This window comes from Triticum urartu, chromosome 3 (genome assembly GCF_003073215.2).
Source record: "Triticum urartu cultivar G1812 chromosome 3, Tu2.1, whole genome shotgun sequence".
In the NCBI taxonomy this organism is placed as follows: Eukaryota; Viridiplantae; Streptophyta; class Magnoliopsida; order Poales; family Poaceae; genus Triticum; species Triticum urartu.
In genome coordinates, this window is record NC_053024.1 from 110,583,472 (window position 1) to 110,600,067 (window position 16,596).

General features: G+C 45.3%; 1 protein-coding gene across 1 annotated transcript; it reads right to left on the reverse strand.

The window, feature by feature from the left end:
- Window positions 1–10,899: 10,899 nt before the first annotated feature.
- On the reverse strand, window positions 10,900–15,839 carry LOC125543177 (protein IWS1 homolog A). Its single transcript, XM_048706431.1, has 8 exons — window positions 15,572–15,839; window positions 14,510–14,565; window positions 14,302–14,426; window positions 13,911–14,068; window positions 13,217–13,631; window positions 12,483–12,968; window positions 11,798–11,879; window positions 10,900–11,356 (listed from the first exon to the last, which is right to left on the reverse strand). The coding sequence occupies exons 1-8, from the start codon at window positions 15,638–15,640 to the stop codon at window positions 11,215–11,217; spliced, it is 1,533 nt and encodes a 510-aa protein (XP_048562388.1). The 5' UTR covers window positions 15,641–15,839; the 3' UTR covers window positions 10,900–11,214.
- Between the last annotated feature and the right edge of the window lie 757 nt (window positions 15,840–16,596).

Genomic DNA, 16,596 nt, shown 5'->3' on the forward strand with positions numbered 1-16,596 from the left:
CTGTATTTGCCAAAACCGTTGTCTATATTCCATCACTAACGCAACTATTTTCTTCCAAAACCATGTTTAAACCTGCTGGTGTTCTGTCCCGTGTATATCCTGTAAACATGGCTCTGTTGATCTATTCCGTTGGTGTCCACCGCCAGTTCGTCTTCACGACTTTAACACTCTTTTCAAGCATACAAGACGTGTGCTTTGCACTGCAATGCTCTGCTGATGCATGCGCGAACGTGTAGAATACAACGTGGTAGCCAAGGTCTGTCTCCTTTTCCATGAGTACTAGCTAGCTACTGCACTTGCTGTGCATTCCACTATGCATCTTTCCATGCGAACCGCAAAACTAAACTCCGGCAGAAGAATGAAAAGGAAGCAAGCCGGCCTCGGCACGCATGCACCCACGCACGGAGGCTTGCCATCGATTCGTTCACCGGTAGCAATGCAACGCAAGCACGCCACTCAGGACACGACGCAGCGCCTGCATTGCCCAAGCGGACAATTTTAGTGTTTTGACCCTTTTTCGTAAGTTGATTCAGATCTGACCCTAATTTGCAAAAATTTCGGGATCTCACCTTTTTTCTACCGCCAGTGTCTTTACCGGTAGGGTATAACAGCCTACTGTCAAGGTCTTTAATGGTGGGGTTGCATGCCTTATCGTAAATTTTTTCTAAGTATCAGATACAGTGTGTATTTGTAACTATAGCCGGACACCTTGACGGTAGGGTTATATAGCTACCGCCATCGTGTTTAGCGGTAGGGGTCCGTGTTGCTGATGTGGATAAGTTTTCTACCGCCAGAGACCTTGACGGTAGGCTGTTATACCCTACCGCCAAGGATCCTGGCGGTAGAAAAAGGTCAGATCCCAAAAAATTTGTAACTCGGGTCGGATCTGAAACAACTATCAAAAAAAGTCAAAACACGAAATTTGTCCTGCCCAGGCAAGGCAAAATTTCGTGTTTTGACCCTTTTTCGAAACCTATTCGAGATCTGACCCTAAATTGAAAAAAATTCGAGATCTGACCTTTTTACTATCGTCAGAGTCCATGACGGTAGGGTCTAACAGCCTACCGCCAGGGACTTTAGCGATAGGAAACATCTCTACCGCCAAACGGGCTGGCGGTAGACTGCACAACTCTATCGTTAAAGTGCTTGATGGTAAGCACGAGCATACACTGTGTTCAATACTTAGGCGGATTTTGGCAGTAGGGCATGCAACCCTACCGCCACGGTCTTTGATGATAGAATGTTATACCCTACCGTTATGGTCTCTGACAGTAGTAAAAGGGTTAGATCTTGATTTTTTTTAACTAGGATCAAATCTCGAATAGATTTTAGAAAAAAGTCAAAACACGAAATTTAGCCCCTAGGCGAGGCGACGAAAGCTGTGGACATGTCATCTGTGAATCTTTTGTCAGAAATATGCAAACACCCACACCACACATCACATTATCTACTCCCAGGTGTTCTCTTTTCCTTCTCTTGGGAGAGACAGGGGAGATGTTCATGGCCACCTACTAGTCCTAGTCCTCTCCCTAGCCCTACCTCCGTTATCTTTGTAGCCAATCAAACTCAAAGCGAGCCATTGAATCGAATTGAACCAAAAAGAGAAGCCCAGCATGATGGGCCATGAGATGACACGGGACAGGGCCCAGGGTGAGTGCATTTGAGAACACTATCTCAAAGCAGGCAAGATGTGGGCCGGCAAACCAATCTGTGGTTGGATGGTTAAAAGGATTGTGATATCCCTAGCTCATCAGGATTCAAATCATGATGCTCGCATTTATTTCAGGATTTTCGACGATGTGCATTCAGTAGGAGAAGACGCTCCCCTCGACGACGAGGCGTCTACGGTGATTTCGTAAATCTTAAGATAATATGTCAGCTCAGTCTTTCGACGATGCTCATAGAAATATGATGTGCGTGTGTGCATTTATAAAGATGAGTGTATACGCGTGTATATGAGCGCTTTGTGTCTGTACTGATGTTAAAAAAAAAGCCAAGACGTGGGCCAAAGCTAAATAAACATGGTACTTTACCTTTCCGGCCTCTGTCACATGGGATCGCCCGGCCGGACGGCACTCGATCATGACCACACCAGCTACTATAGCTTAAAAGCAACATACTCCAATGTTCAAGAAAAAAGAAACATAAAGACCGCCAGAAAAAGAAAGGGAAAAAAAACACCCGGCGAATCCTTATCATTCCAACGCTCCATGCATGGCCTTTCTGCCATGGGAGTGCGCACACGCCGACGTACGTTTTGCTCGCTCGTCTGATCATTTCACCCTCGCCGGTCGCCAGCCAGCGGCGGCTTTCCGTTCAAGTTTCTGGGAAGGGAAGCCTGGTAGAGAGGCCATCGTCGGCGCACCGTGTGCGTGCATCGAACAGCTAGCGGCTGATGGAAGCCCGGATTAAATCCGTGGAAAAGCACCGCGCGTACGTGGCCAGTGAAAGGACACGCCGTGCGTGCGTGCGTGTCCGCCCCGAATTCGTGGTTAGTAGATCCGTGCGGTGATCATGTGCTTTCGCCGCGTTTAATTTGGAAAACGAAGCTCGTTCACACGTGCTCCCGATCGGTCGCTCGTCCGGAGCACGTGCCGGTACAGAAAACCTCGGGACGTGTCTGGGGTTGATGAACAAGCCAGAGCATTTCGTTTGCGCTGACAGCAGACAGCAGACTGAACATCTCCAGTTTTCTCTCTCTCTCTCTCTCTCTCTCTCTCTCTTTCTTTCTTTCTTTCTGGTAGTACTGTAGTGCTACGAAGGAAAGGAAAACGGGACTGCTTTACAAAGTTTTTTTTAGGGCTACCGCAATATAGACCACAGTCAAAGAACAAACACGATCTAGGTCGACTTGTTAATCAATTCCCCGCTTTTCCAACCGATGTCGACCTGTTAAAACGAGGTATGCGTACGTACATATCTTAATCCGAATTATCACGCACGATCGACTGACCGGCCAACAAAACCTCGCCACAGAGTGCTCCTCGTCTCGTCGGTGCACACCGTACTTTTTTTTCTTTAGAACGCACAAGGGGGACATTTCTTCCGACGCGGCGGAAAATTTCAGTTCTCAATCAATCATTAACGAAACATACGTTTGCTTTAGACATAATCATGCGCGATCATTCATACGTTCCTCGCCAGCGTTGATCGGTGGTGTACTAGCCGAAGCTGATGAGGTAGGCCAGGCTTATGAAAGTATTGGTTGGCGGCGGCGGCTAGCGATGGTCATGATCGACGGTCTTGCACAAGTTGATAAGCGCGGGCTTAGATGGGATGATTAGCCTTGGCTGCATGCTTTGACTGCAAGGTACGTACGTGATCCTGGAGGAATTGGAGTAGGAAGCATTATATGGCCATGGCCATGGCATGATCGATCGAGCGTACCGCGCAACGAACTGCCGAGCTCATGATTAAGCCGATCGATCGTAGTCGTAGGCGAGTATGATATTGCATTAGATTGAAGGATGGATTCATGTAAAAGAGCTTGCAGTTTTGTCACACTCGCTGGCTGTCCCTGCCATGCAACGCTAGCCGGGATGATTGGTTCCGGCGGAGGGCCGTTTGGACCCTTCCGTGCCTGATTGTGTATCATGGCTAGCTAGCTGCGCCGTCTCTTCTTTTCTTTAGAAAGTGAAGTTTGTTAGTAGTAGAGTATGGTTCATGTTCAGGATGAGATGGAGAATATTATTGTCCGGTCTGGAGTTTCTGAGTGTGCATGGGAAATGAATAACCGAATGACCTGAAAGCTGTGGATGATAATTGCCGCGTTTGGGTCATGGATGAATCATGAAAAAATTGGTCCAGAGCGCAGCCAGAGAAGAGAACTGGAAATGTGCATGCCCCGGAAAGCTGCCCTCTGACTAGGACAAGTACTATTCCTCTTGGGTTTTCACCTTTCCATAATAATAACAATGCATCCATTCCAGTTAGTTACTAATGATAGTTGCAATTTTCAATCTGAAATAAAAAGGCATAGCGAATTAGTACCACCGTTTCAAAGAACTCGAAGAGCTGTGCAGACGAGATGACAGTAACAAAAATAATGAAAAATAATGCTCCCTGATTTGGGTCAGAAATTCTGCACAACTCGTGCTCTCGTGTGTAAACGGAGGAACAAAAGGCTGCGGGCAAGGGTGGCATGGGGCCCAGATGGCAGTGAGTGGCGTGGAGCCGGGCCGAGACATGTCCCCCGAATCCGAGGCTCTCCTAGCTCAACGGCTATGCACCCTGCGTACTCCTCCTGTCGCAGCCCTATATGCTTGTCTTTTTACTACCATGCGCGGGCCCACGTCCTGACCTCCTGGCGGTACTAGACCTTTTTTTTTACGCAGAGTCCTAGACCCATGTGCCTCTGGCTCCTGCTCCAGTCCGATCCATCACGTGCAGGCCTTACCCGTGGGTCCCTGCTCATGGGCCAGCGCACCCACGCCCACACCCTGGGGTAGTCCGTGCCCCACATGTCATTGAGGTGTGAATTTCATATTTTGTGGGACAACCATGATCCATCCCACAATGTTTTGTTTTTTGCGCGGGAAGCTTTCCTTTTTTTTGGCGCGGGGTTGCAAACTGCTTTTATCTCAACAAAATATGTATATGGCAACTATGTGGCAGATTGCAAAACCACCACACGATCTCGGGGTGCTTCGATCGGGATCGTGCGACTGCTGCCTGCTGGCGATATGCGCGCGGGGGCAGTTGCTCGACTGCGGGTGTGAGTGGCCTGGGCGTTGACCCGCACGGCTAATTTCGCTTCGCTGTTGTGGTCCTTTTCGTCCTACACCTCGTCGACGGGAAGCTTCGCTGCGACGTCCGTTGTCCTCCTGCGCAACAGTCTGTCCACAGGACGTTGGAACTGACCACGCCATTGTCGTTTTCTCCTCGGCAGAGCCGTTTCCGGCAATCAGTGTCTCCTCACCGGCTTCTTCGCCTGTCTCTATCCAAGTCGATCTCACATTCGAGTGCGGTGAGAATCGCCGTTCCTCCTCCCGCTCGCCCTGGTCGTATGCACCCGAGCGCAGACCGTCATGCATGAGCTTGAGCTCGAGCATGGGTGCTCGGCCGGTGCACACACAGCAGGCACGCAAGGCCGCGCCCCGCTGCACCATGCATGTGCTCATCCGCACCCCCGCGCGCCTCCAAAACGCCAAGGGAAAGCCTGGTAATTCATGGTGAAGCTCCGTCACGAGCAGCAGCCATGGCTACAGACCAAGTAAAGCCTAATGCATGTCTGCCTATAAAAGACCTCGCGCTGATATGACAACATGAAACTAACTACTACCAAGTGGCTAGTGCTATGAATCATAACCCAGCCCACCAGGAACGATCCCTGGTTTTGCCCAATTTTTTTTATCTCTGACTTTTTTTGCCATGCTCGTGTTGAGCAGTTTGTGGGTGGTAAAAAGAACGGTAGGTAATGAGGATCATTTTGGCCCCCAGAAAAAAACTGTTGACAATTACTGTGGTAACAATTTTGAGCCCAGAAAAAAGAGTTGTTGAAAACATATCCACCGTCATTTTTTTGAATAAATAGTGTGGTAGTATACATACACACACCTGATAACTTAGACACAAATTTCATGGTAACTTTGACCTGAGGAAAGACTTGCTGGAAATTATAACTCGCTAACTTATTTTTGCGGGGAATAACCTCGCTAACTTATGCGTATATCATGGTAATTTTATGCCTCACAGACTTGATAAATTATGTACAAACATTAATAACTTTGGACGATTTTGACCCAGAAAAAAGAGTTGTTGAAAACATATCCGCCATCATTTTTTGGATAAATAGTGTGGTAACGTACGTAACGCACACCTGATAACTTACACACCAATCCGGTGGTAACACTGGCTCCGGGAAAGAGTTGCTGAAAAGCATAACCTCGCTAACTTTTTTTGCGGGGAATAACTTCTCTAACTTAAGCTTATATCATGGTAATTTATGCTTCACAGACTTGATAAATTATGTACAAACTGAGGCTTGATAAATTTATGCTTCACAGACTTGATAAATTATGCTTCACGGACTTATGAAAAGCATAACCTCCCATTCCCTCACCCTATCATCCTATCTGAGGCCCCAAATCGAGAATCCTGGTCAGCTGGCGGCCTCATGGAGGTGCTCGAGAATTCGAATCCGAGTCCGGAGGCGCATCTCCACAACATGGACAATAACTTACATACAAACACCTAGGTATATTTGACCAAAGGGGGGAAAGTTGTTGAAAGCCATACCCCCGGTAACTTGTACGAAAATAGCACGGTAAAATATGAATCGTATACCTGATAACGTATGTACAAACGCCACGGTAAATTTGACCAAGGGAGAAAAGTTGTTGAAAAACATATCCTCGATAATTTCTATGTAAACTATATGGTAATAAACCAAATCCATACCTGATAACTTAACTACAACCATTGCGGTAACATTTTTTACTGTGGGGAGGGGGGAGGAGTTGTTGAAAAATATACCACGAAAACTTGTATCTAAATAGCATGGTAATATACGAACAGCATATCTATTAACTTAAGTACAAACACCACAGTAATATTTGACCAAAAACATACCCTGGTAACTTCTATGTAATTAGCATGATAAAAGATGAACCCCATACATAATAAAGATGCAGACACCATGGTATTTTGCATCTGAAAAGGAGGGAAAGGGACGCTCGGGTTTGTGAACTCTGTGAACCGGTGTGAAACATGTAGAAAAATATACGGAACTAGGGTGCATAGTCCTAATACCCGAACTAGTTGGGCTGCCGGTTTGAATTTTAAGTTACTGCCTTTTTTGTTCAATCTTGTCTCAATAAGATACAATTAGTGTGTAAATTGTTTGTAGTTAGTAGAGCCGACTAGCCCAACTGGATGCTATTGCCAAATTTACTATGTGGGTCGTGTGTTCAATCCCCCACCAATCCCTTATTGAATTTGTACTCTTTTCAGGAAAAAACATGGGATGGACGCGGGATCGAAGTACGTGGGTTCGGGAGGACGTGGGATCGAAGGGTAGGAGGTCGCCGTTTCTTTTACCTATTTTTGTGCAGGGATCAGGAGCAGCCCAGAAAATTGGGAAGGACGCGGGATCGAAGGAGGTGGACTGTTCGGGAGGACGTGGGATCGCAAGGTGGGAGATGGGTTGGTACTTTTGCAATCTGTCACACGGTTGCCAAATATCACTGTCCTTATCTCAATGCTACACTATTATTTTATATACTCCCTCCGTTATATAATGTAAGGCTTTTTTGACACTAGAGGGAGTCACATAAACCTTGTGTTTCGAAAGTAGTTATTGGTCAAAGGCTTGTCTTAACGTAAGGAAATGCACTTCAAGTCTAAGAAGGAACCATTATTTTCTGGTGTTCGTTGTACTGTCATGATTGAAAATGAATAGATCGACAATTTTTCGCAAAAAAAGTTTAAGAAGGGACGGATACAACCAAAAAGGGTGCATGTTCAATGGTACTATGTTAGTTGGACATTCAGCATTGGCGGAGTCACAATGGGGTACAGAGTCCACTTAAAATCTTAGTTCTACTCAAATCTCTTCTAATTCATTTGATGTATCTTGTTCAATATGCCTATGTGTATACAAGCTTTTAGCCAAAATAATGTTTCTACAGATATACACTCATGTCTTCATTTAGCTCGGCCCATGACTTATAGTGAAGCGGAAAAAAGACCAAGCAAGAATATGTGCTTGTGCGCTGTATTATACATGTTGTCTGCATATTATAATACTACGTGACAGTGTCTATATATAAAGAGCAAACCATCATTTGTCATCTACTCTCTCCGTTTCAAAATAGATGACTCAACTTTACACTAACTTTAATACAAAGTTAGTACAAAGTTGGGTCAGCTATTTTAGAACGGAGGGAGTACAATAGTTTTTTTAGGGGTCATCTACAATATGTTAGGAAAAACATATTGTCTTCATAAAAAAAAACATACCGTCTGGTTATTCAAATGAAGTTGCCTTTTTTTAGGTGAACAACAACATCTATAAAATTAATCATGCTCTTTCGGTTCACATTAGTTTTAAAATATAGAAACAAGAAAACTAATGAGCCGAGACACCAGGAATCCTGGATATCTATAGAAAGTATGACTGGTGCATTTCAAAACTGTTGTTTAGAGATCATGTAGGGGACAAAAAAATACAAACACAAAAAGACAAACATCATGAGGTCCTGTCTTTCTCAAAATTTATGGTGAAATAGTACACTTTATAGTTTATAAGATAGCCATCTCATTGATAGTACCGTTCTTTCCTGTAGAGTTTTGGTCTCTAAATTTGTTATGTATTCAATTGCTATCGTTTATATGTATGTACAGTCTATGGTTGGCTTGTTGTGAATAGTGGTATCTCTAATCCATCAGAGATCAAACCTTAATTGATAGAATGTGTGACCTATTTAAGACCGAATTTCCAACGGATATAAGGTTCTCTTCGATAGTGATGTGCTTATGCTCATATCGTCCATTTTGGCCATCCAACGGTGGTCAGCAAATTTGTCCGGATAGGTCCAAAATTCCATAAACCGGCACCAAAGTGGGGATGTTTGGGGCGGCCCGGACATCTGCCACATCGGACTCTGAAGCCGGGGCCCATTCAAAAGGACCAAAACCCTTCTCTCGCCCTTTGCGTCTGCTCCAGCCTGACTGCATTCACTCTCGCAGACCGGCCTTCCGCCTACCCACATTCACTCTAGCAGACTGCCCTCCCGCCTACCTGCATTCATGGCGGGATTGTGACCAAGAAGCTTACTCTGGCTTTAAAGCCGACCAGGCCTCTCCTCCTTAAACCCTACCCGCACCCTCATCCTTTCCCACGCATCCACCGGCCGCCGCACACCTCCAGCCGCCATGGTGGACAAGACGTCCGACACAAAGAACTGGTCGCCGACGCAAGGCTCCGGATGCGGGGTGGCTTCCTAAACTTGGTGCCGCTCTAGTTGTCGGTTCCCCTACAGGCAGACTCTCGAAGGAGAGGGTGCGAGAGCAAGCATGCAAGGAGGATCGCCATTATCATACGTTGCGGCCGTACAAAAGGATCTTGCCCTCAATGAGTACCCAAATGGAAATTCCAAACACATCCTATTGTGTGGGATATCGAGCACTGCTACATACTAATGCCGTATGAGAAGGAGCAGAGACCGCTACCCACCACATCTTGGTGACCATGTTCAGCAGATCAGACGACGACGGCTTGGACGGCGACGAAAGGTGCAGGTGGCCTCGCAGGCTACCTCTGCGAGTTCACTGTGTAGTACCTCGCTTAGTTTTAGTTAGGATTGATTTAAATTTAGGTTGACCTTATTCTTTTTTGCTCGTTTGGTTGTAAGATATCGAACTTCGTTTAAATTTCGTCTGTTTCTCTTCATTTTTGCCGGTGTTTGTGCGTGGTCTGTTTCGACTTTGAATCACCGGGACATTAGATGATTATTAGGGTTGGATGACCGGTCCCTCATTTGGTGATCTGCCGTTGGGAGTTGCCCTTATCTGTATGGTGGTGGTGTGGTGTGGATGTAGGTCTGCATCTACTTATATCTGTACTCAGATATCTGTAAAAAAAAACTGCAGATTTGTGATGAGCGAAGACATGGGAGCCGTCGATGGGCACGTACTTAAACTCTGGCGTCATGTCGGATGCGAGGGGAGGAGACGGATTTTCTTAGACGGCACGACACGGTGACGTGCTCGTCTCCGCAGGCCCAGGGGTAAAAGGTATCGTGTGAGACGGACAGGGTGGGCCAGTGAGTCTCAGAATTTGGTAAAGCAAATCTGATAGCTGCAGCGTGCGGCGAGATCTTTGTTTCCCCGACGGATACACGGTCAGCAGGAAGGATACTGGAACGCAGTGGTTACACGGGCCCCAGTGCGCAGGCGCCTGTGCAACCATAAATAAACTCGATTGTTTTGTCGATGCACCGTCGTCTGGAGCGTGGATTGCCTGTGCAACGGTGCACACACACACACACAATGGAGAAAAGAACTCGGTAGAGTTGGCACGTTCACGTCTGTAGATGAGACCGACGAGACCTGACGCATGCCGGCATGCGGCATGCACAGAGGCGACGTAGACCAGTAGTGGTAAAAGGCTCTTTGGTCGACTCGCCATCCTCCTCATACTACCATCTCTCTGTACCGCTGCCGTTTGCTGTCATCTTAAGCCACCCTCGATGATGACAGTTTTGTTGCTCTTTTTCTCTCTCGGCCTTATCGGCGAGATAATGACGGTGCTTAGCCCGGCGTGGCGCAATCATGCCATGCGCCGTGGCCGGGCCGGGCGGCGTGCATGATGCGTAGGCGATGGCTGCCATCGATGGCAGGTTGTTGGGAACGGAAGCCCGGCTCGGAATCGGACGACTCTGGTCAGCCTTCTCCGCCACGTCTCGGCTCGGCGGTGAGAATCACGCTAGTAGATTACGGGAACGAAAGATACGACAGGATCATACCGCTGCTGTTGGCACTCTCGCGCTTTCCTTGTGCTTCACTCCTCGTCTCGCCCTCTCCTTTACTTCTCGTTGCCACTTGTGGGAACGGACGGTGCCAATGGGCGATGGTTGATTCAGTAAGGAGGTGGTGTGTTTTTTTACTGGCGGAGGTTGATTTGGTGCGTCAGCTAAGTTGAACCCAACCACACGTGGAACGTGCAGCAACAGTGCATGTGTCAGAAACAGCAGGTAGCGCCCATATTGTTCACCAAAAGGATGGTGTATATTTAGTCTGAATCCGACCATGCTGTGAAAGTAGGCATCCGCTGCGTATCTGCATGCGCGCCTAAGTTTTCCTAAAGCGATATCGTCAGCCCATGCGGTTGCTTTTCACGAACCAAGTGTTCTGTCTCTAACCTCACCGTGCATGTGCAGAAAGACACGAGATAGTATGTACAGCGTGAGAATTCCGGAACAAGATGACCATTCAGTTAACTCAGCAGGATTCCTACCGACCACGCAGCAAGCGCGGTTTTAGCTCGTCTTGTGTTCTGAATCGGGAAGAACAAACCACTACTAACTAATGGAGTACAACACAAAATGCTACAGCTTGCGTGAAAGAAAAGCTACAACGTACAGCTGCTTGGTGAACAGGTCCTTGTCCGAGGTGATATTCAGGTGTAGCCAGTTCAGCTGCAACGGGTGCTTGGAAAGAGACCGTTTGCTCAATCAATGGCTTCATTATCAGATGGAAGGTTACGGGGGCTTATTATACCTTCTTGAAGAATGACATTATGTTCTTTCCTTGCTTGGGGGCAGCCTTGGCAGGTTTCTTGCCGCCTGCTGTTTTACTTGGAGCATTGTTCCTGTCAGTGTTAGCTGCTGGCTGTGGCTTGCTTGGAAGAGTTGGCCTGGCACAAAACAGAAATTGGTTGATTTGTCAGTGGGATGGATAAGAACCGGTGCGTTAGCTCAGGTTAACAACAGATCAAACAAAGCGATAGATATGTGAGAGCTTCAATGTGCAAAATATAAGTTGTTGTGACATCCGATGTACTTAGTCTTCTCACTGATAAACTAGATGGGTAAGGCTCCTGTTAGAGGTCTGAATTTGTGTTTTTCTTTCTATTGTGCATGATAGATGGTCAGTGGCATAATGAAGACTACACACTAAATCAATTCATATTCCTTGATGGGCTCTGATGCCCTATGAACTAAAGAAGAGGACAGTTCCTAAAGATAACTGCTTCAGTACCAACAGCAACAGCGTGTGGCATCAAACTATAAGGTGAAATGAGCACATAAAGTTATCAAGAATTTCACAAAGTACAGAATGAAAAACAGCACATTACCTGTTAGTGGCATCAGTATTGGTAACATTTTTCTCTGCCTTGTCACTTGCAGGAGCTTCGCCCTCCCAGACAACCTCAGTTACTAAAATAGAATATGAGCAAAGCTTCAGGGATTTACAAATCACGGGAATTCAAAGCAGATGGAAGAATTGAGCAAAAGAAATAGCTAAAAAAGCTATGATGCAAGCCACGGAATTAGTTGACAAAAAATGCTCTGTGACATCTTCAATTAAATTCGCAGACTTCGCACATATGCATTACAATATTAGATGCACAATCTTATACTTGAGGTAAAAAGACTATTGACCACAAATAAGACAAGTTTTTTTTATGTTCATAAATAAGACAAGTTGCTTACACAAAATGTCCAGTTGGTTGATAAGCTTCTACATTTGAACATGTTGTCAACAACAACTAACATGCAGTTGTTTACAAAAAAATAGGGTACGCGGTACAATTGCAGTAAGGGGAATTTAAGTTTTCAAGGCATTTCTATCTTTTGCTTATTTAGGAGCCAGTGAAACTAAGTACTCCCTCCGTCCCAAAATAAGTAACTCCACTTTGTACTAGCTTTAGTACAAAGTTAGTACAAAGTTGAGTCACTTTTTTGGGACGGAGGGAGTAAATGATATAAGCATGGCAGAGCAATGCATGACATGTTTCACGGGATAGAGTTTAACTCTACCTTCTCTGCCCCGCTCATCTATACGTGTCTTCAAAACCTTCCTTCTTTTAGGTGAGGTGGAAGTTGTCTCAGCAGCCTGATCCTTCTTGTTTGGTGGATCTTTGGCCTTTTCTTTTAAGGTAATCCCAGAACCATTGGTAGCACTGTCACTTCTGGTTTTACATTCAGAGGTAAGGTCAGAATCGGTCCTTTTTGTGAAGCCTTTCACATCGCTCGTTGTATCCTGTTTGCTTTCCACTTTCTTCTGTTCTGATATATTGTCTTGTGCAGCTTCAGTGACAGGATTTCTGGCACACTGTTTTGGTGGCTCTGGAGATGCAATGGCTACAAAATCGTCATCATCGTCATCGTCTGAACAATCAAAGATCGCTCTTCTCTTTCTGTTGCTTGCACCATTAGAGGCCCGCTTGTAGTGTGCACCTTTTTCATCATCGCTGCTATCAGCGTCTGCTTCTTCTTTTGCACATATCTGTGCATTGGCTGTAACTGGAAATACTTACAGCATGTCAATTTCATCAGCAATGTGGCTAGTTTCTTATCAGAAGCTTGTGATTTAGTTTTTGATGCAGCAAGTCAGGGAAAAGGTTTCTTAATTGTTCGTACCAAGAAAAGAGCAGCAGATTTAGTAGCATATACGGCAGCTGATGAGACATGACTAGATATATGCACTTGGAATCAACATGCAAGAAAGTAAAGCAACATGCATTAAAAGATGAGGTTTTGTGAGACAATACCAGCAACACTTGGTAGATCTGTAGCTTTAGTGACAGCTGGAGCCTTGGGTTTTGCTGATGCACGACCCCACATGGTAGCCAGGGATGCACCATTACTGGGCAGGGTCTTCCCGTTCTGAGCTTTGGTTTTATTTGCATGCACAGCGACTGATGGCTCTTTGACAGCCGGAGCATTAACAGTTTTATCCAAGACCGAGGCATTATCCTTTTCAGCTTTAATGCTCATTCCTTTCACTGGATCGGATGGTCCAGGTAGATCTTGCTGTCGAACAATAGAAGATTGTTCTTTTGGAGCACTACTAGGTTTTGGCACTGCAGGTGCTACAACACTATTTGTAGGCTTTGGGGGCATTGAGTTCACATGCTTCCCTGTGGTAGTTCGCTTGACAAAAGAATTCCTTACACCACAAAACCTGTGCAAGAATTCAGAAGCAACCAAATTCAGAACCCCAATAAGGGAAGGGTATCATATAACATTAACATGCTTTTCTAATACATATTGAGAAAAATATTGAGATGCTTAAAACACAAAATGTGATTCAGAAAATACTATTTAATATATTTTTTCTCTATAACATATCCCACATGTCTCTCTCACACATTCTATACTAATCACATTTGATCATGTCTTCTCTTACAAATCCTTTGTAAGTATGTCTACACATGGTTTTGGGGGGGGGGGGGGGGGGGGGGGATTATCTCTCAAACAATTTTCTTCATCAAATGGCTGGTTGAAAAGCTCCTCTGCCTGCACAAATTCAGGATTCCAAAGTACAGCAGTGTCTTTTGGAATACAAGCCTGTATGCTGTAAACCTGAACTGAACAAGAATCCTTAAATGCCCGCCTTGCTTCTGCATCATACAAAGAAAACTGTTTAGAAGGAAGGATGGCTCTTAAAACCAACATATTACTAGAGTGCGGAGAGGTAAGGTAAATACTCTATATTTTTATTCTGAACTCCAACAAACATGATCACCTTAATCATAAACAGAATGCCGTAACTTAAAGAACTGTACCCCCCCCCCCCCCCCCCCCACACACACACAACACACACACAAAAGAAAAAATCGATTCCCCACATTACCTTCAAGTTTAGGGCCTGAAGTGAGTTTTACACAATAATTTTGAGGATTGTTCTTTAACCACCCAGACACACTGTAAATAACTTCGTGATCAGTTCCATGTTTGTTGACAAACTCCTGAAGCAGCCTGGAGAGCAGTAGAGACTAGTCAGGTGTGATCATGATGCTATAGTTATGCAGTGGAAATGACAAGAGAAAGTCAATTATCACCTCTTGGCGTCATCTGATGACACGGAAAAATTCCGGCTTAGCCATTTGTACGAAATCTGTCAGAAGACATAGAGATTGGGAATGTTAGCCGTGTTGTAAACAATCAGGACAGACTGAACAATGGCCAACGAGCAACCACCAAACAAGTACATAAAAAAACTTCAAGTGAGAAGACAAAACAATGATTCATCGTATGGAGCTTGAGTAACACACTGTCATTTAATCAACCTGAAATCTGAATCAACTCATAGTGCAATCACATTGGATGTTATCTCATGCCCATATTTGATGAGATTTTCATGCTGAAATAATTTTGTCAGTTGTAAACTGAGCACAGCAACTAGCTTAACCCACCCCACCCCCAGAGAGGACTATAGTAATTTTAGCCAGTCGTCTTGAGAAAGGTATCTAGCCCTGTTTCTACAATCGATGCAGAAATTGTGCATATATTGAAAAGAAAAATAAACCTGACTTAGCCCAAACGCACCACAAATCAGAAATCACCACAGTATAATATTTTCGTTTCCTTTCTTTGAAAAATCCCCACATATACAAACATTGACGGAGAATGATACACTAAACTTACGTAGTCGTCAAAGGAATCCAGGCTTATTTCTACAATCCATGCAGAAATTGTGCACGAGTGGAAAAGGGCACATTTTCATCATATAAAAAGAGAATGGATCCAACTAGTGCAGATGCACGGCGAATCACCACAAATAATATTTTTCTGTTTCCTTTTCTTTCGAAAAATCCCCACATAATCATGCGTTGGCCCAGAAGGAGCCACGAGACCATTTTATCTGCACCAAAATCACCAGAAGGTACACCTCACAGGAATCGCAACCCTAACCCAAATCACTCGCGCCAGCACGAGCCAGCAAGAACAATACAACCAGCGGAATCCAAGAAATCGCGTCTCCCCTGATCCTCCGCGCGGAGGAGCCCCGCGCAGACAGCAAGACGGCGCGAGATCGAACGGGCGAGTCGTCGAGCGGCGATTGAGCCAGCAGACGCGGGGGGGGGGGGGGGGGGGGGGGGGGGATAATTTCCGATGGTTACCACGCGGAGCTGGTCGGAGAAGAGGGCGTGGATCTGGGGCAGCAGGTCGAGCAGCGCGCCGTCGGCCATCGTCCGGTGGCTCCGCTCCCGATCCGGAAGGCTGTAGAACCCTTGCTAGGGTTTCGAATTGGGGAGCGGCGGGGGAAGACGAAGGGGGAGTGGGCGCGGGCGCGGGATTGGATTGGGGCTGGGGGGCGGTTTTCCCGCCTCCCCTGTTTTGTTGGCGCGGCCCGTGCCCGGGTGAGGGTCCTACGGCGCGCACTTCATTTGCCGAATGAAAGCCCGCTCGAGCTCGAATGGTTGTTTTCTTTTTACCTCGGTTTTTATTTACTTCACATGTTAGGTTTGTTTTAAGTCAAACTTTATGAACGTTGACCAACTTTACAACAAAATATTAAAATCTACTCACACCATCCTGAATTACCTGTCGTAGAAATTGATGTATCTATTGTTGTCCGCAAAAAAATATTAAATCAATATTGTTCACCACAAAAAAACTAAATCAATACTGTTGAATTCATCACTGAATACAGTTTCATATACCATATATTTGTTAATATAAATCTTTGTATTCTTTTCTATAAACTTGGTTCAATTTTACTAAAAAAGTCACTAGCAAAATAACAACTTGGTCAAATTTTATAAAATTTGACTTAGGACAAAGCTACATGCAAAGTAGATATAAAACGGAAGGAGTGCCATTTCTTACGAAGGAAACTTGAGTGAGTGTTTTCGAAACACAGTGAAAAATGGCACTCACAAAAAAATGTAAGTCTATGTAGATATATATCTATATCTATACCAAATGGTGGTGAATTTACCCTACTTAAGGTGTCACCTTTGTCCTGCGTGGAGTGCCACATCACCAGCGAAGACCAGTCAAAGAAATAAGACCCTAAGAAAGAATATGTTTTTTTAGACAAAAGAAAAGAATAAGTTGAAGGAGGGGATAAGGGAGCAAATGTGTCCATGCCCAAGCAAGGTATCTCCTAGTGTAGGGATTTCGCCACTAATGGGCCACAACA

Coding starts and splice junctions, on each gene's coding strand:
- LOC125543177 (XM_048706431.1), bottom strand. CDS start 15,640: ATGGCCGACGGCGCGCTGCTCGACCTGCTGCCCCAGATCCACGCCCTC. Junction 13,632..13,910: donor AAAATTGTTTGAGAGATAAT/CCCCCCCCCCCC, acceptor GAATTCTTGCAC/AGGTTTTGTGGTGTAAGGAA. Junction 11,357..11,797: donor AATACTGATGCCACTAACAG/GTAATGTGCTGT, acceptor GTTTTGTGCCAG/GCCAACTCTTCCAAGCAAGC.